The sequence below is a fragment of the Lycorma delicatula genome, chromosome 4 (genome assembly GCF_047948215.1).
Source record: "Lycorma delicatula isolate Av1 chromosome 4, ASM4794821v1, whole genome shotgun sequence".
In the NCBI taxonomy this organism is placed as follows: Eukaryota; Metazoa; Arthropoda; class Insecta; order Hemiptera; family Fulgoridae; genus Lycorma; species Lycorma delicatula.
This window is the reverse complement of record NC_134458.1, coordinates 11,863,772-11,885,458: the sequence shown is the minus strand read 5'-3', so window position 1 is coordinate 11,885,458 and position 21,687 is coordinate 11,863,772. Positions and strand designations below refer to the sequence as shown.

At 28.8% G+C, this 21,687-nt stretch overlaps 1 protein-coding gene across 1 annotated transcript; it reads left to right on the top strand.

Annotated features, from left to right (window-relative positions):
- Positions 1-5,056: 5,056 nt before the first annotated feature.
- On the top strand, positions 5,057-21,241 carry LOC142323111 (beta-1,3-galactosyltransferase 5-like). Its single transcript, XM_075362307.1, has 3 exons — positions 5,057-5,431; positions 9,108-9,222; positions 14,407-21,241. The coding sequence occupies exons 2-3, from the start codon at positions 9,108-9,110 to the stop codon at positions 15,456-15,458; spliced, it is 1,167 nt and encodes a 388-aa protein (XP_075218422.1). The 5' UTR covers positions 5,057-5,431; the 3' UTR covers positions 15,459-21,241.
- Positions 21,242-21,687: the final 446 nt, after the last annotated feature.

The window sequence follows — 21,687 nt, the reverse complement described above, 5'->3', positions numbered from 1 at the left end:
AAAACAAAATGTTCCAAAAATGTAGATATTCTGCGCGTTCTTAGCAACACCAAATGGGGAGCTGATAGGTCATGTATGTTGCTATTTTATTACTCTTTAGTTCGTTCCCGCTTAGATTACGGTTTTATCGCCTACTCTTCAGCACGTAATACCACGCTGAAAATGTTAGACGCTGTACATCACGCTTCTCTCCATCTTGCTACAGGGGCTTTTAGATCAAGCCTTGTCACTAGCATACTTGTTGAGTGCGGTGAACCATATATTTGTGATAAACTTGACCAACTATCAGCATCTTACTTTGCCCGCCTTAAAGGGCAACCGAATCACCCGGCTTTTACCGCAGTTCTTACGAATCGTAAATTACAAAGATATGAGGACCATCCACGATCCACTGCACCTATGGGTGTACGTATCTTGCGGTTACTACAAGTTTTAAACGTAGACATACCTGCTATTTTCCCAACGTATCCCTATTCGTATCCACCGTGGAGAATTAGCCTTGTAAATTTTATTTCTGATCTCACGGTATACAAAAAACAATCAACACCACCTATCGTCTTTCATACATAAATTTTTTTTACTTTTTTATTTGTTTTCGTTTTATTTGTAAAATCTTCTGAAATAATAACATTGGCATGTTTTTGTTGACTTGCTAATCTGTTTTAAACAGCAACTTGAGTTCTTTGACACCAGAAAACTGCACCTGTAGCTTGAATTATTGCATGCATTTGTTCAATTAATGCTTTATTATTTCACATATTTAGGATAATGTATTTATAACTTTGAGATTATTGTTCAAGTGCATTACTATCTCACAGCTTTCATGTGCTATGTGTAAAATGTATACATTTTAATATCTTGTGTTCTTGGTAACTCTAGGTGAATGTTCATTCAGTCCAGTTGATTTAATATTTTGTCCAGCCATTGGAGTTTAATCTGTGTACTTCCAAGTTTCTATGTTTGCCAGTGTGTGTTGTTATTTTATTGAATGATCTTATGTATTTTATATGTTGTTTTAAAATTACAGAGTAAACTTCTTTTCTGAAAATCTTGTAATTTTGTATGAATATCAATTAATGTGTTTATTTTTTTGTAATTTTAGTGTATTGTATCTTGCGTTGTTAGATGTGGTTTTATGATTTTGTTTTGTACTTTAAGTAACACACATTTAAATATGGATGGGTAGTCATTAAATTGTGTCTGATATTTTTTTATTGGATTGATTTCATCAATATTTTTATTAGCTTACAAGGAGTGTGTGGCAATATATGCAACCAACTGTATATGTGAAAAGGTTAAAAGTTAGTGCTGTGTGGAGTACATGAGTATTTTTAGAAGTTGAAATAAATATTTCAGCCAAGTAGCTAGAGATTGGTGAAGTCCTAGTTAAGTAGAGTATTTATGATACACAAAATACTTTTGTTTCAATATGACTTGCATTAAGGTTATGATTCTGTTGATACCTTGTGTTGTTTTCCTTTTTATAGTGATTATTGTAGAATGTTGACAAATGTTTTACACAATAGTCTTAATATTTAAAGGAAAAATATAATATAATAAAACTGTCAATTTTAAATTGAAATTTATTATTATAGTTATTCATTACATGATAAATATAAACCTTATAATGTAAATCTTAATTATTTTTTTATGTTTCACATTATTATTTCATTATTTTTACAAACATTTACTTCTCTACAATTAAATTTTTAACATTTTATTTTTACAAACATTCGTAACACACAGATAAACATTTATTAATAAATATAACAGACATAAAAACCATTAGGTACCTTGAACGGTAAAACCATAAAGATTGCAGTAATACATTAACGTACACTTAATATCATAAAAGTAATACTTCTTTATCAAAATACAGTTTTCAGGTGTTGATTATCTCCTTATGGTTCTATCCATTTGTCTAACTAGTTTGTGAGCATTGTAAATAGGTATATTATTAAAGTTATTATTAAAATATTTTCCTCTAAAATCATCATAATTTTTATATTGAGTACATTTATCTACCTTTCATAGCTTTGTCATAACCAAATCAATGTTGATGTGTTAGGATATATTCCATTTTCAAAACTAAGTGTACATGCACTTCTCCTTTGTAAGGCCTTATAAAGTGTTAGGTCACACCCCTTACTCCACTCAAATCACACACATTTTCTGGCTAGTCTTTCTTCCTGTTCTTTGTTATCTATAGGTTATGGTCCATCTATTTATTTTATAATTATTTATTTCCTGTTCTAAATAAATTAAAATTCTTAAATAAAACATCCGCTTGATTTATCTCTTCATTTATAATTGTTTTTCCACTATTTTTTAATTTAAAAATTTCTAAACTTTCTAAAATACAATCTTTCTTTTATACAACTGTGAATCAGATTTAGTTATGACAAAGCTAAGAAAGTAGATGAATGTACTTGTTATTAAAATTATGTATATCATGTTTAAGGATTTTTAGTTGTGCTTCTAATACAGATAATGAGGCATGTACAGTAAGTGAGCTGAAGATTTGTTGCTGTCTTTGTCAACTTAACTGTCGGCTGGTTAAGCTGGATGGCCAACCAGGGTTTGTTGTACTGTCTAACCAGATGACATCATCTCATTACTTATAACATGACATAAATTGCAAACATAACCGACTAGTACAATACAGTGACTAGTATACTAGACACAGCCGTTGGTGAGGGGCAAACTTTCAGCTCATGCATTTTACTAGGTATTTTTTTGTGAACTATGTTTTATGTTATGTATTAACTTCTTATCTGCTTCTGAATTGATGTAATGCTAAATCAAACCACTTGCTGCCTGTTAGTCAGATATGACTGAAGTGGTTTTAGTGCATAATTGCTAATACTGTACAAGAGTAAGTTTTCAATATATTAACCATATAAAATTGTATCAACCCACTGATAAGATGCAAAGCATTAAAGCAACATAATTCCAATTATCAAAGGCATCAGTGATTAGTCTGATAGGAAACTCTAAAGGCTCTTACAATAGACCTTTATAGAAACTAAATTGGTTGGAATAAAGTAAATTATAACTATTAAAATGGCATATTCGCTGTTGCTTCAACCTAATAATTGTATTAATTATATTATGCTCTCAACTATTGAGGATAATTGGTCTATAACAACTCATTTATTTTTTATTACTGTATATAACAATGGATGAATAAAAAATTAAAAATGTTGAGGTCATGAAATGCCAGTAACAAAACAATGATTCAGTAAGTGTCTGTGGGTTCAAAATACAGGTAAAATTTGCTTAATCAAATAATTAGAAAAATTGTATAAATGCGGGTTCTTAGGACTACAAATGTTTAATGGCTAATGAAATGTCATTCTGTTGTTTTAGAATTTTTTTTCAATTCAACTCAGCATATATTTGATTATCTAGTCAAACTTTAACATTCTTAATTATTGTTCTGTTTAAATTATTGTTTTTGCTTATATTCTGCAATTTATTAGCTATTACAATGATATTTCTAAAATAATTACACAAAGCCAGTTGCATCTTACATGCTAGCAATTCCATTTTATCTTCAGTTTTAAATTACTTCCCAATCAGCTTTACAACTGTTTATAGGATTTGAAAGTATTTTTTATAATATTCTTTATTAAGCTATTTTAACCGGTTTATATAATGTTTATTTAGAGTTAATAAATTGCAACATACCAGCAAAATATAATTATTTTATTAAAACTAATTTTTGATCAATTACTACATGTTCCGTTCCACTCGTCGAGCTGCGATCTAGTGGGTGCTAGCGCTTACCGGCGAATAAAGTCGTACGATCATTCTACATCAGAATTCCGCGCAGTGCAGTTGTGTTTTCATTTCAGTCCAAGGGGACTCATAGTTACTTCATAATGTTCAAGTTCAATTATGACTGAAGTGTCAGACATTTTTAAGTTTAATGTAGCCATTGTAATTCAAACAAAATGTCAAGGGTGACAAGAAATTAAAAATAACTGTTCAAGAAAAACATGCGTTGCTTTATTTCGTCATCTACCATCTCATCAGAAATGTAGTCCACAGTTGCTCTAAATTCTACCACTGCATTTGTTTAATATTTTCATTTAGTATTTTTGCAGGAATCTCTACTAACGTGCTTTATAAAATGGAATTAAAACAATGGCCAGAAGCAGAGATCTTTATAAAAATATAGGAGAATAGTTAACCAAAGTAGAGAAAAAAGTAATCATTTAACCTATATATTTTTCTATGTACTGATTATATATAAATACCAGTTTTTATCTAAATTCTATCTACATGGGAAAATTTGATTCCAGATTATAAACTGATGTGAGAATGTAATTCTCTGTTTTTAAACTAATCTTCTACTCAGTGTTTGTTCAAAATTAAATTTTCTACCTAAAGGTAATATTATAGCTATGAATCCTTTCGTTTTTGTTAGTCATACTATGAAATATATGTGCACATTAATAAGTACAAAAATAAACTGAAGTAATGTATGATTAATATTATTGATACTACAAGAGTTCTACAGCGTTTAAGTTTTAATACGGTAAAAGAAAACAATAAAAAGTCTCTGTTAACACTAAACAAATGCCATTTTTATATATTAGATGTTTAATTACCGAATTGCCGTAGATGCCGAATTTTGTATTCAAATTTTAAAAAAATTATTGTAGATTGTAGCCGTTACTTTCATTGCCCGTTGCATGCCACTTGAAAAAAGCGCGTAGTTATGTAAACCAACCTGACAGACACCCAGATTATCTAGCTGCAGATAAAACAAAGAAAATTACCAATAATTGATGTCAGCTTCGTCTAAAATTAAGAAATAATTAATAAAAATTAAAAAACGTAATTATGCAGTTACATTTAATGCAATATGTAATGATATTAAAGCGAGTGTAACTTTAAACTCTCCTTTATTGTACAGAGGTTTACAATAAAATCAGTAAGCGGTGTAGATAAATAAAATATTCTTTAAAATAGTATATTAATCAAAATATTTTCTGAGGTTGTTAGTGCTGTCTGTTGAGAAACACTCTCACTCGATTCTGACCTTCGGATCCAAGGCTAGTTGTTCTCTAGAGAAATGATGAATGAACATTTTAGAATTTTGACATCTACTGTCTGATGACGACTGAGTGACATCATAGTTTGGTGAACAAGGAAGTAGAATAATTGAAATTACACTAAGAGATTGGTAGTAACCGGAAAGTTGCTTGGCGTATAGGTTTGTCGCATGAAGTCATGCGATGTTATAAAACTATAGAATTATTTTATGTACAGGCTTTGATAATGTCTTGTAGGAAATCGTGTAGGTTATAGCTGAGGATTTGATGTTAGGCATAACCTTCTACCAGCTTCACTATTTTAGAGTTGGAATGTGGGTGTGGAGGATATATGAATTTTCTTCAAATACATCGGATACGCCATTTTTGTGAGTTCATAACCTATTCAACTTGTTTACTTTTTGTTAAACGGCACAGAATTTTGAGTATCCTTTTGTTACATGAACCATATAATTTATTTTTCTAGTATTGGAATATGTTGTTTGTGTTAGTGTTATTTTTGTTACGGTGATTTACTTTTGTTTTGAGTTTTTTTAAAAATATTTGTGAATTTGAAGTGCCAAAACTATAAATAAGTTCACTAACATAATGATACTATGTATGTTGTTTAAAACATATCTCTAGCCTTCAATATCTGTTGTTTTAATTACAGAATCAATGTTATTTGAGTACTTTGTATTCATTTCAACTGCCGTGTTTCATAGTTTTCTAGCTTAATTATATCTGACCCAGGACACTGTTTTCAATGTCTTGTTTACAGTTTATGTTGATAGCTTTTTGTGTATAAAATTATGTAAACTGAATTTTATTCAGTTATTTTATTCAGACAATAGTGATTAAATTTATATGTATGCCCTGGCCGTAATTGTGAGTTTGTAACAGAAGAATCAAATATAATTTGTTGTACTTATTAATTATTTTTATAATTAATTTCGCATATCAGTTGCTTATGTCACTAGTCCTTTAAAACAAATAATAGGCAGTTGTCATTTTGAAATTTACAGACCTATAATTCATGCTTATTTAAAAGGTAAATATATTTCAGCTAGTGTAACAGTTGTGTTGGTTATAAATATTGTACTTGCCTAGATTTGTATTTGGTTTTAAAGTTATAACATTTTTCCTATTTACATTATGACTTTTGAAGATTGAATCCTTAAACACTTGTCAGTTAGTTTTTTAGCAGGTAACAAATTTTAGGTTTATAAAAATTTTGTGGAATATCCTTTCAATGTTGACGGGAATGATGAAACAGATTTTCATAAATAGCATTGTTATGTTAAGAAAAATTCTATACTTTTATTTTAAAAAAATTGCATCTGTCACTGCTTAGTATTTTATTACAGAATTAAATTGTTAACAAGACTGATTGTTGCTGGGTCTAAACTCTATTCACTTATTTCTAGTAATCATATTTTTCCCCATAATGAAATTTACCATTAGAAATTGGTGTAATGATTTGTATTCTGCTGCATTATTTATTTATTTAAAAGTTGTCTATATACTCTTATTGAATTTTTTGAGTTACCAGTAAATTTTGGAGACTTTGAATCCGATTTATTATAATCTGGTTTGAATTTTTATAAAGTTGAGTTAAATGGTTGTAGTAGGAATATCAGACAACTTGAATGTTCAGAGTTATAAAAAGAAATTAATAATCCAATTGAGAGTAAATTTTCAACTTACAAATTTGGTGTGTCAGCTACCCACCTTCACGTGATAACTGAAAGTCATCATAATGGGATCTAGAATTTATCAAGCCTTTTTTTAAATAAAGGGCCTTCATGATTGTAATAATAGATAAAATATTTGGGATCAAAATGAATTTAGATTATAAATATAATATAAAAAATGGATACAAGTTCTTAAATAAATTAAAACACTTAAAAATTGGGGATAACAGTAGGATGGTTAGCTATGATATTAGTAATATGTACCCCAGCAACCCACCGGGTTGGTCTAGTGGTTAACGCGTCTTCCCAAATCAGCTGATTTGGAAGTCGAGAGTTACAGCGTTCAAGTCCTAGTTAAGCCAGTTATTTTTACACGGATTTGAATACTAGATCGTGGATACTGGTGTTCTTTGGTGGTTGGGTTTCAATTAACCACACATCTCAGGAATGGTCGAACTGAGAATGTACAAAACTACACTTAATTTACACTCATACATATCATCCTCTGAAGAATTATCTAAACGGTAGTTACCGGAGGCTAAACAGGAAAAAAAATATGTACCCCAGCATACCCATAGATAAAACAATTAACATAATAAAAAATAAATTAATACACATTCATGAGGACCCTTTATTTATTGATAATATTATAGTTTTTATTAGAAATATATGCCACCAGAATTAGTTTAAATTTAATGACAAATATTATACTCAGGAAAATACCTTACCGATGGGTTTTCCTTTGTCAGCCATCATGTTTGAGATTTATTTACAAGACTTTGAAAATAAAATTGTTTATAACATTACTTTTACTCGTATGATATTTTACTACGGACTAAGTATGTTGATGATTCTGGCCTCCATGGCGCGAGTGGTAGCGTCTTGGTCTTTCATCCGGAGGCCCCAGGTTAAATTCCAGGTTTGACATGGCATTTTCATACATGCCAGAAGTCATTCATCTCATCCTCTGAAGCAATACGTAATGGCGGTCCCAGAGGTTAAAAAATATAAGAAAAAAAAGGTATGTTGATGATATTTTTGTGGTCTATAATCCCGTTATATATAATGAACATCTAATAATTTTGAACAAGTTAAACTCTTACTATAATGAATTGAAATATACTTTAGAAATTGATAAAAATAGCAGAATAAATGTGGAATGAAAAGAGACCAGAGTATTATTATTACTTTTATTTATTTTTTTTTCATAAAAAAAAAAAAACCCGGGCGATGATAACGTACAGACGTTTTTCGCCCTCCACAAAAGAAAAAAGCAGAATAAATTACTTAGATGTTAGTATCGAAATTAACAATAAAAATAATCAATTTATAACTTTAGTATATTTCAGTATACTGGAAACCCACAACCAACAAAACCACCATACATAGATATTCAAATCATCCGTGGTCATACAAAATTAATACATATACAAACATGGTTAATAGAGCAATTAATTACACAAAGCATAATCAAAATAAATTAAATAAAGAAATTGATATTATAAAACAAATTGCTAAATGTAATGGTTATAATGAATATTTAGTAGATAATACATAAAAACAACAAATGTCAAAAATTAACAACAATACATATTTAATATCAAGAAATAACATACAAAAAATTGACAATGTATATTTATATGTATATACTGATACATTGTTGAAAATATAACAAAGGTTTATGATAAAAATAAATTTAAGCCTGCATGCCAGACAAATAACCATTTAATAAAACATTTAAAAGTTAATAAACATACTGATTCATATGGTTTATACTATTTGAGTGGAATTTATAAAATAAAATGTAATGATTGTGACCGTATTTATATAGGAAAAACCACTAACTGTTTTAAAACTAGATTCTCTGAATATTTTAGATATTATAAAAAATGAAAAACTGGGTTTCTCTAATGTTTCTGACCATCTTATTAATAATACACATTCAATATTTGTTATTGTAACAAATTTAAAAATACTGGAAATTAAAAAATATAATATTAATACAAATAATAGGGGTTTAAACATTTTAGAAAGATTTTATAAAGGTAATTTTAATTTGATCAACCGTCAAACAGTGTATGAGGATGACACAATTGTAAAGGCTGCTGTAGATAGCAGCACTTCAGACATTGTTAACGTATAATTCAGTATATTTCAACTTTGTAAAGTTATGTAACTAGCTGGCTTGCTAGATACATAATATTTTAATTTAATTTTAGTAATTAACATCATATTTCTATATATGTAATTTGATGTGAATAATTTGTAAAAGAAATGTAATCCAACTGATGATGTGAGAAATATGTGTGTGTGTTTTCTTAAAATAAATCTTTTTCTTTATTGCCATAATTTATGTTTATTTATTTTACAGATGATGGCATTCCGTGTGCGAGTTTTACACTCGCTTATTCTGGGGCTAGTGGGTCTAACCTTTATACTGTATTCTTCATATTATTCAAGTCCTGTACACTTATATCACCTAGAAGGTAAGTCCTTAATCCAAATTAATCAGTATATACCTTGATACCAATAAAAAAATTTATGCATTTGGTATATAATATGAATTGTTTTTATTTTAATTGTTATTTTGTATTAATTAGGAAATCCATTTTTGATTCAATTAATTTTTAACATAATATTTATCTTGTTATTAATGAGTTTGATGTGTCAAGTGAGGTTAGTGTTATGAATTAATAAGCTCATTATCAATACATATTGGCTGTCTTGCAGTAACAATGATAGTGATTGATTAAAATCAATAAATCACCAGTTCAGAAGGATCTGTTAAACTACCAGGTGAGAGACTTTGTCCATCGTACCAGTAGATAGGTGAAAGATAGACTTGCCTGGATCATCACACTTGTTGAGTGTTTGGTTCAGACACAGGTTTTAAGTTTTCTAAGTGTTTGATAATTTCTACTAGAAAGGTGTGGGCTATGGATGGTGACATGATGTTAAATGGAATGTAACTCAGACATTCAGTTGGAGATTTCTTCAGTTGTTAAAAAATCATAAATTAGCATGTTACTCAGTTTTTAAACTGCTTATTTTCAGCAAAACAATTTGAAGAGATACATTTTGAGCAATATCTGAATAAACAAAATTGCCAAGAAGGATAAAAAGGATAAACTAATCTCATTTAATTTGTTGTCTATTCGTCGTAATGAATATCACTGCGTATCCAATGTATACTATCTCCACTTATATGTGCCATGTAATCCATTAGGTCACATCTTTCAGTAGAGCAGACAGTCCTCATTATTTGCAATGACATTCAATTTTTTTTTTTGGAGAAAAACAAATTTGAATTTAAAAAGTATAAAAATTAGAAAAGTATATATATTCACAAAATGAATGATAAAATAAATTATTAAATAAAATGATAAAATTATTTTATTTTATTGTCAACTATTGTAATCTGTCCTTAGTTCTTCACCATTGTCACTCACTAATATGTAGTAAATATGTACTAGATAAATTTGTAATGGATGTCTCAATCAGGGTAAAGTGTACAGAGTATTTCTTCAGCATGTCTTTTTAATGAATAAAAAGTTGTATCAGTACAATAAATGTTGTTGCAACATTGACGTGACGCCCTTGGTTAACAGCGTTGCGGTAGATTTTAGAGCGAGGGTGGACTGTATGTGTTCATAAGTGATGAATGAAGACAACATCTTGTTGATTACTTAAGGATTGTTTAATTGTACGCCGTCTTGGCAGTTTAAAAAAATTTTGTAATATAACACTTGTAACTTACAACTTAATGTTAAAGATAGCAAACACAAACTAAATAAAACTTACAGTAATGTTCATCCGAACAAGAATTGAGAGAGTCCATCCAGACGCAACCTCCTTGGGTCAGTTATGAATGCAGACTGACAGAAGACGCTACGTACAGTGCTCGAGGCAGCAGCTTGTGATGCAGAGTGGCATAATGGTTTGGCGACCATAGTTTGCCTTGGGCACCCTGGCTAGCTACCACTAGGTTTCAGCACCTGACGGCAAGAGGGGGTGAAAACGTAACAAATATAATAAAGAAAAAATTAATTTACAGTTTGGCTGCATGCAAGAATGAAACGCTGTAATCAATTAAACAAATAAGTAATGAGAAATGTATTTGGAAAACCTTCTGTACTTTTCTGACCATAAATTTATTGCTTCAACTTTATTATTATAAAATGAATAATTAATAGTTTATACTTTTTTTGATTATAATGCAGGTAAATAGTGAATCATGTACTAGTTATCCTTGAAAAGTAATGAAATCATTCTTCTTGCTTGTAGGCAGTTTTATATCTAATAAAGTATCTGTCTCCATTTTGATAAATATTCCAAGAAAGGATTTTTATCAAACAAAATAGGTCATATAGATAAAATATATGAAACCTAAATTTTTAGCATAATATAAACTAGATTTTATTTCTCTCTTTATGAAATAAGAGGTAACTATTTTTGTAGCCTGCTATCATGTCAAAAATTTAGTTTTTCTTTTCACTGTATGTATGTATATATATATATAATTTTTTTTTTTGAAAACATTTCATGTGATAAAAAATATATTTTTTATTATAGAAAGGATATTATAGGATATATGAAGGGTCAGAGAGATATAACATTTTTTTTTTTACTTTTAAGGCCGCAAAGGACCACTTTAGTCCGAATAATTCAAGTCTTTTTTTCCGATCTTTTGGCCTTTAAGTTCTTAGCTTTTACTTTCTCCCAATATTTAGTCATTCTTAATGATCTTGCTTTACGATCCTCTTCTGAATAAACTCTTTTTGTATAATTAAAAGTTGGTATTCGGATCTTTAAAACAAATTTTAATTTTTCGGATTTATTACGCAAGTCAAATTTAATTCTTGCATGTCTTCTTTAATTTCTTTGATCCATAATGGCAAATTTTTTAAAGACCAAAATTGATAGATAATTCTCTTAGTAATCCTATCCTGCGGTAATCTTAACAAGTGCGCACAGAAAGAAATTCGTTTCTTTTTCATAGTATCAATTAAGGATTCCAAGTTTTCGTACAGAAATTTATTAAGCAATAATCTGTACTGATTTTCGTGTTTATATTTTTTGTTTATGCAGGTTCTAAGAATCCTGCGTTCAACTTTAAGCAAAGGTTCAGTCCTATTTTTCTGATTTAATCTAAATAAAGTCTCGCTCGCGTAAGTAATTACTGGTTTAACCACAGTTTTGTAATGTCTAATTTTAGTGTTAATCGAGAGCGATTTTTTGTTGTAAGTATTTTTGGTTACTTGTAGCACTTTAAATAATTTATTAAGTCTTTCAGTCCAATTTTGTTTTTTGTTACAATTACAAGAAATTTAAATTTTTCTACAAGTTCTACTTTGTTTCCATTAATATTCACCGAATTAATAACTAAAGAATTTATAGCCATCATTTTAGTCTTTTCCTAAGAAATCCTAAGTCCAGTTTTATTCGCAAGTTCTTCTATACTTGTTATTTGTATTCTGGCTTCTGCGATACTATTAGCTAATAAAGCTAAGTCGTTGGCAAATTCTAGGCAATTTAAATTTAAGTTATCTCTTTGTATCCTATGTGAATATTTTTTGGATTAATTTTAAATCATTCATGCATCAGAAATTCTAGTGCACAATTAAATAATAAAGGCGAAAGTCCGTCGCTTTGTCTCAGTCCGGATTTTGTGTAAAAAGGTTCAGAAAATTCGCCACGAAACTTCACTTTAGATTTTGTATTTGTCAATGTTAAACCAATCATATTTATGATACAACATTTATATGCAATCATTAATGTCAGTTGTATTGAATGAATTGGTCCACCCATTTCACTGCAGTTTAATTAGTTAATTTTTTGTATTCTTATTTTCACAGCATATACAATTGAAAAGTTCAGTCTATGGATATGTTAAAAGGTTTGTTGTTTGTAACTGCAGGATTAAAGAGAGGAGATAGGAAGTGTAAACTGAATACACATCTCCCGACATATAAGTGCAGGTAGTGCTGGTACTATGGCTCCATCATCATGTTGTTAACAGCCTGTTTAATTTATTTAGACATATTATTACAACTAATTATATTGGCTAGCTCTTAACAGTTAGCAATTACTGTTAAATAAATTTTTTTAAGACTTCTCTTAAATTACTCAGTAATTTCTATAAAAGGTCATTTTAAATTTCATTGCAAGTAATTTTACTTAAAAGAGATGTAGATCTAGTTTTTCAGTACATTTTAATGTTTTAAGTTACTACAAGTTTGTACAGTTTATGTAGTGTTAAAAATATCTGTCAATAATAAATTAAAAGTAATTAAGTAAAATAAATTAATCTTGCAGATTAGTGGCTGATTTGGAAAAATAGAAACATTTATTATTCTGTGCACAGAATAAACCAAAACTATTATTATCCTCAATGCAATTTTATACTTTCATTTTTTTTTTTAATAAGAATCTTAGAAATAATTTTCTTTAAATTGTGTTAATTATTACAACTTTTAATAAAACTCGCTTATTCTTAACATTATTCTCTCACTATCACAAACTGTACGTCACTTTATTCATATAGTTCAGTATTACCAGACATATTCAGTTAGCACTGATTTTTTTTAATCATTGATAACAAGTATGGTTGCAAAACCATGATCAGTGAATGTGAGGTAGGCATTTATGGAACTTGAGATGTGATCTTGCTTCTGACAGTCGCTATGGTTGAGGCAGTGATTGGTTAATGTCTGTTGTTGTGCCATACAGCATTACAACAGATGATAACCAGCACACATGTTCCCTTCTGCTGTTGAAATATTATTTCGCTTCATTTTTGTATGTTTATAAAAATGATTCATAGGTAAATTTCATGACTCCATTACACCAGTAGAGAATTATTAAACTTCCTATGGATAAGTATTAAAGCTGTGCCCCTACCATAAAAGTATTGCAGGAATTTAAGCCTCTTGATATCCGAAGGATCTCTATCTCTGTAAATGATTTTCAGGTTTTTTTTCCAGGGTGGTAGTTCGTATAACTGAATAACACTTTTCACTTTGATGAGGCCTGGTTCCAACTCATTGGCTACACAAATGCATGCAATCTTTAGATTTGATCCAATGTAAATCCAAGAGTGAGACCCACCTTTAACCTGAGAAAATAAGGCTGTAGTACAACTTTTTTACAAAAACAAATTGTAGGTCAGATTATATTTGACAAGGCTGTCACTGCTATACATTATTATATAATTCATTACTTCGCTGGCAGTGGAAGAATACAGAGGTACCAAAAAAAAAAACGAGAATTATTTTCTATAGGTAAATAGGTTGGCAATGCTGATCTCTCTTGCTAGGTCTGTTTACTAGACACTTCCTGCTCATTTGGCCAAGAAGTGTGTGTGAGAAACCATCACAGCGAACACAGTGATTGTTTTCTTAACTGCACAAACTGATCAGATTTTTTTGTCAAAAATCATAATGGGGAATGATCTTAATGTTACGGCTGTGACCCTGAAACAAAACAGCAGTTCAGTCAGTGGAAGACAGCTTCATCACCCAAACCAGATGTGTTTTCTGGTGTGGGGAGGAAGATGTGTTTTCCCTGCCATACTGTGTATGCATTTTAAATAATTACATGTTTTGACTTGTTCCTAATGAAATATGTTTTTATAATATGTATTTGAATATATATAATTTACTCTGTTTTAGATTCACCTGTCAATGGGACAAAAGCGTCATCACATTTAGTATCACAAGACATGATGGGGATGTTGTTGACAGATAACACTAGTGTTTCGACATTATCGGCTACAGCTCGCAATACATCTGTACATGATGAGGAAAATAAGATTTCTCAAAAGTCAGTGTCACCAAAAAGTAGCAATATTCAAATCATCCCCCAGAAAAACAAACATATAGAATCAAAGAATACCAGCTTAGGGATTTTAACAGAACACCTCTATGAATCGGGTTATGACATTCCTAATGTGGATTTATGCCCTGACTTAGGTAAAAAACTGAAACTTCTAGTCGCAATAACGTCTGCACCTCAACACCAGGAGGCAAGGATGGCTGTGCGACAAACGTGGGGTCATTATGGACAGCGGCGTGATGTTGCTGTCGGTTTCCTTCTCGGCTCTTCTAACAAACCTGATATCGACACCAGAATTAAAGCAGAGGCAGACTTGTACGGTGATATAATTAGATCCCGATTTATTGATTCTTATGACAATCTTACTTTAAAGACTGTTTCACTCACAGAGTGGGTCGATAATTATTGTACTAAGGTACGATTTGTTTTAAAAACTGATGATGATATGTTTATAAATATTCCTAGGTTGCTTTCATTTGTAAATGAGCATTTTAATCAAAAACGAATAATTTATGGTCGACTTGCTAGAAAGTGGAAACCGATTAGAAATAGTAGGTCTAAATATTTTGTTTCAGTCAGGCAGTTTTCACCACCAGTTTTTCCTGACTTTGTAACAGGTCCTGCGTATCTTCTTTCAGGGGATATAATGCATGACTTATACAAGCATGCACTTGGAAGAAACTATTTAAAATTAGAGGATGTTTTTACTACAGGAATTGTAGCAGAAGCAATATCAGTGAAAAGGATTCACATTAATGAGTTCTTGAATAAACGGATTCCATTTAATGTTTGTAATATTAAAAAATCAATTAGTATTCATATGGTAAAGTATCATGAACAGTTTGATTTATGGAAAAAATTGTTAGATGGCAGGTCTAAATGTAAATAGTAATAAACAGTTTCTGTAAACTGAAAAATTATTTTTTTAATCTTATTTTAAGTGGCATCAACTACTGTGGTTATTAGCCGCTAATAAATGCCATTAACCTTTAACTTCGGTTGCCTCAGAACAAGTTAATTAAATGTGGCTTTGACTGTTGGCATTTATCTTACTTTGCACTCCAGGATCCTACATGTTCCTATAATGGAACCATCAGGTTGTAACAAGATGTGAAAAGTTAATTTTTATTTATGATGGTATTCTATCGATCTGAGTTTGCTTAATTGTGTTTATTGTATACATATCAAGTAAGTGTATTAAACTCATAGGAGTTTTCTGTCATGTTTTAATTTAGTTGAAATTAGGTTATTATTACTCCTTTTTATAAACAGTAGGGTAGATCTATCATAAAATGGGTAAATCAAGGTGCATTTTCTCATCTACTTCTACTCATTTATTCAATTTTCTATTTTTATGCTTTAAATGCCATCTTTTTTTTACCTGTTATACACAACTATTTTGTTTATTGAAATCACTTGTTTCATGTCTAATAATTCCATCACAAATATTTTTATTCTTTTGAATCTAAACATTTATTTTTAAAAGACAAAATTTCTGTAGTCATACTTGTTTTTAATTATGACTATAAAAAGTTAAATTCTGTCTGTAATTGTCCGTTATTCTTAATTATCATCTTTTTATGTGTTCAAGTACCTGATGATAATAAATTTAAAAACTACTATTTTGAGTAATTGTTTTCTTGCTATGCACTTCATAACACCACTCTGTGGTACTTTTTCTTATTGTTATTCTGTGATCTAAAATTATCCTTATTTTTATTTATTTATGTATATTCATTAGTTTTATTATTTTTTTTTTATTTATGATTTCTGTTCTTGTAGTATATTAGGTCATTGCCATTCTCTTTATTTATTAGTTTTTCTTCGTGTTTTAATATATTTAAGTTTTTTTTATTTTATTTATTTACTTTTATATCTTAGTGGTATTGACTTTGAAGATTAGACAAGAAAAGGTTTAGGTAGTTATTGAGGAGTATCAAAGTATGATCTTAAAAAGTTACTTCTGTGATCGTATATTAATTCTACTTTCAGAATTTCTGTTACATATTGTTCTTATATTTTGCTAATTATTTCATTGCTTCTCTATACAGGTTGTTCACAAGAGATTTTTGAAGATTAGAATTTTTGGAGCATTGCTTAACAGATGAAATTGAAAACGAATGTAAATTGTAGATTCTCTTCTACTTTTTTTCTATCTTCCAACACTTGTGCAGTCTCTTTTTCTATTGTGCTAGAAGATGTTACCACTTTTATAGAGTTCATTTTGAGATCTATTAAAATTAAAACAAAACTTAAAAATGCAGGTAGAGTCATGTGATAATGTTAATCAGATTTATTTTTCTTAGCAGATAGGATTCCCCAAACTAAATCATTGTAGTTCTTTAACTTGTGTGATTGAGTTGCTTTCTTGCAGAAGTATAAATAGTTGTATTGCATTTTAGATTTGTTAAAACCTATAGGAAACAAATTATAAAATACTTCTTTTAGATTGTTATCAAATGAAAAAAGACATGGCCTCTGTTGTTAAACGCAGACAGTCTTATTTTACTCCTATTTATAAATTCAGAATTATCGATTAATATTAGTATCTGTTGCAAAAATTTTGTAACTTGGAGGTTCATGGGTTTTTTTTATTCTAAATTAAATTTTTTTATTCTATCTATTATCCCCTAATTTATGATGGATTTAAAGATTATTTGTAAAAGTAAAATTTGTTATTTTTTTTTAGTTTTGATTTGAACTAAAGTGGTGTGCTTATATTGTGTTGAGTCATAAATAGACACATGAAATGATAAAATTAGTCTTTCAAAAAGGGATGCAAACGACAATAAAGAGGAGAATACTGTTGCAATGGACTCTTCCATGAGGGAATTAAAATTATTGCTGGTTTCCAAAACTAATAAAGAAAATAAATTGAAATTTTTCAATTCAAAGAATTATTTTACTGGTAATGACTTATAAATCGGATACCTAAGTATTTATTTTATTACAGAATATACTTTACATATGTAACATTGTACATTGTCAAACAACATGTAGTGCAAAAGAGTACAATAGATTTTGACACATATATTTAATTTAGTGAAATAGAAAAGAGTCAAAGACTTGTAGGCAAGGAGAGTTTTCCAGTATTGCATTTTTTCAAATAAATAGCGGCTTTTCTCCATGAAGTAATTATGTAACTTTCTATTAAAGATTGTAAAATCAAGCAGTTTTATGTTGGTTGGAAAAAATAATAATTCAAGTAGCCTGATTCAGATATAAAATAATCAGTGTTGGGAATAAAACTACTCTATATCAGAGACAATAGCTGAACCACTAAATGAAGTAAAGTAAAGAAGGGAAGACAAAATAGTGGGTTGGGTACGCAGTGAGGATAACTCCAGGAGGGGGTAAATTGTGAATTGAAACCATATCGTAGTAAAAGCTAAATATTTAGAACTGGGCGAAAGCGGACAGATGATGTAAAGTTGGTCAAGAATTTATAATGGATGAGGTAGCTCAGGACAATAGTAAGTGCAAAAAATCCTATACATGATAACATTTTGAGTATAATTAGGCATCAGTCTGGATTTGATAGTGAATGAACAAATAATTTCTAAAATGATGAAAAAAAATTGAATAGTCAAGCAAAATAGAATAACATTACAACCAGTTCTGTTTTTCTTACCCGTGTTTCATAATACTGTTCTATAATTAATTTCAGTTTCTAATAAAAGTATAGAACAAATTTACAAAAATGCTTTTATTGTATTCTTACCATAAGATGTTAATACTTTAATACTATTCATATTCGTCAGCATGTATATAAAAGATGTTTTAAATTATTATAAGACTGCTGTTATAAACCCTTTTTTTATAAGAAATAATAGCTTACTGTGGGCAGCTTTTATACTTAAAAGTTTTCTCCAATATTACTGTGTTCTAACTTTTGTTTGAAGTAAAGTCCTTGTGTTTTCACAGGTTTTGGTTACACTAGGCAATTTTTTAAGCTAATATTCATGAAATTGTGAGTCTGCTATCTAAAAAAAAGGATATAAGTAGGTTTATTTTATGATATTTACTGTTGGGTGAAAAAAATAACTAATAAGTAGTGTATATTGAATTAAATTTCCCTAGCCAGTATCAAGTCATGTTGCATGGTTGCTGTAGCACCTTAATCTATGTGAAAACATGTTTTGTCACACTTTTAAGTTGTTAAATTCCATTTGTTCTTAATTGCTAATTTATTTATTTATTTTTTGTATGCCTCCCTCATTTGCTATTTTGTAATCATTTGCCAATGAAAATGTTAACTATAGGCAAATTTTTTTTGATAATTTCCTTGTAAGTTATCTGGATCTTTGCACTTTTTATTGAACACTATTTACTTATATTCATTCTATTGAGCACTTTGATAAAATGGCTGTTTCTGTTTTTTTATAGTTACAGGAACAGCCCACATTCAGTTTTTACAGGCTGTCATTCTGACAAGTATAAAAACGTCCTTACTTGAAATCCATCTAAAAACTCTACCGGTGCAAGGGTGCCCACAATTTAGTGTAGCTGTATTTTTGTGTTAATATAATGTGATAGATTCTTGATATTTTATTTAATGAAGTAAGCAGTGGCTTATCTTAACAGATATAAGACTAGCCTTCAAAAATTGACTATAGCTATATTTAATGTGTAAAGCCATTATTTTTTTTACAAATGCAAATAGATAAGGTATGTTGTATGTTTCTATTACACAAATGACCCAGTATATAGAACACTTAGTTATGTAAAAATTCGTACTATTGTTGAATTCATTAAAAATAACAGTCAACAAAATAGGAATTGAGTTAAAGTTTGCTTGTCATTCATATTTTATAATATTAATCTTGAGACATGGAACTGTTCTTTTTTGAGAACAATAAGAAACAGGGAACAGTTTATTTCCTTCTCTATTTATATTTTTTTGTTCTGTATTGTACTTCTCAACAATTCATAACATTCTCCCTTAATGATACCTGTAACCAATATAAAATATCACCTCTTTAGACCCACAGAAAACATTTTCACATGATAAGATTAGAATATGAAGAGTTGTCACTACTAATGTTTCATTAAACATGTGGCTACAGCTCTAGATATTGATGCTTTAATTTTATACTCATTCCCTGTCTGCAATAGAGTTTTGATGAGCTTTCATTATCGGATAAGCAGTGAATGTATTTGAGTATGTACTGAGTATGTCTCTTGTGAACTTAAAAATCAAATGTGGATCCTTGTGAAAGTGAAAACAAAAGTTATTTTCTTGTTTACATCTTTGAAGTTTTTGCCATTGTTTAGAAAGGCATCAGTATGTAAGTATTATGGAATTTGTGTAACATTTGCTTATTAAATTTTCACTCATCGGATGTAAGTTAAATATTAAAAGTTATATCTTGATTAAAAACTGTATGGTATGTATAATTTTTTTTATGAAGTGTTTTTCAGTCTGAACTTAAGTGGATGTACAATTTAAAATATGCAGTTCTTCATATTAATCCTAACAATGGTTGCTAGGCAGAAAAACATCTTGTAAATGGATTATTTATACTTTTACACTCATATTATATTTTAATATTATTTATTACCTTGTTGTTGTTGATATTACTACAGTATATTTCTAATGCATCACACAAATTGTCACTCTATTTTTGTATGATATATTTTTAATGATAAAAGTAAAAATTTTTTATTAACATTGATGGATATTGAAGTCAGGTGAAAAGTATTTAATTTCAGGATGAATTTGTTGTAAATTCACATATTGCTTTAATTATATTAACTATATAAATATTTATTTTAATTTGAGTATTCATTGTTATTAATTGTACTGGAAATACTATTTAGAAAAAAGGAAGAGTGGATCAAAAATCATGTTCATTTAAGATATATATTTATTTGTAGGTATTTAATTTATACTCTGCTGTCTTTTGTATTATTGGTAGTAATTATTTTAATTTACTTATAAGTCTGAAGTTTTATTATTTATGTGCTTCTCTATTGTCACAATACTTGTTATTTGGTGAAGGAATACTGTACATGACATATGTTTTTAAAAAAAGGAATTTTTGTATTTTTAAATTTTATTGTATTTTTATAGTATATTTAAAAGTGTACTTTAAGTATTTCTGTATTATTTATTCAGTGTAAATGAACTGCCAGGGTAACAAGTGTGTTTGTGTAAATGTGTGTGTGTATGCTTTTAGAAAAATATTTTTTTAAAAACTGTTGATCATCTGTACATAAAAAAGTAATTAAAATAATTGTTATATTCATGTGTGTGTGCATGTGCACATCTGTGCAACTAAAGATTGTTTTTTAAGTTTCCTTTAAAATGTAAGTATGAACAAATCTTCCATGTGATTGCATCTAAATGAAAAATTGTATTTATAATTTTTTCCAATTTCCATAAAACACATACCTGTGTTTTATGTGTGATAGTAATAGCATAAAACACCATGATTATCTTATTAAAAGATGAATAATTGTTTTCATGTACAATTTTCTATGAAATTTTTTAATTTTGTAAGAATAAAGGGCACATATTTATAATTTTTTTAAATATTACTTCATAAGTATAAATGGGACTGATGTTAATTATGTTTAAAGAAAGGTTTATTCTACTAGCTGTTTTATTACCCAATAAACATTTTTGTGATATAAAGGTCCATTTATTATTTAAATACCCACAATTTTGTCATGGATTGTTTTTTAAATGGATTATTCAATATTTACTGGGTAGAATAGAGTCATTTTTCAGCAGTTTGGCAAAGCTTATCTCATTAAAAAAAAATTGAATTTTAATGCAGGTAATTTTTCAAGTGTATTTATTTGGAGTAAATTATATGTATTTACATTATAATTTATAAAAAATAAGTGATTTTTGCACTTGCCTGCCTCCTACTATTATACAGATTTAATAGATAAAATAAAATTGAATATTTATTTAAACTTTTGAGCTTATTTCTAAACTTATAGCTAAAATAAATCAATATTTTTTCCATTTAGTTACATTTCCTTTTAGTTTTATCCCTATTATTTCTTTCAGTTGTTTTTCAGATACGTTTTTTTAACCATTTATATATATATTTTTTTAATAAAATTTTTCCTTATTCGTGCTGTAAACTGATTGAATCATACAGCTT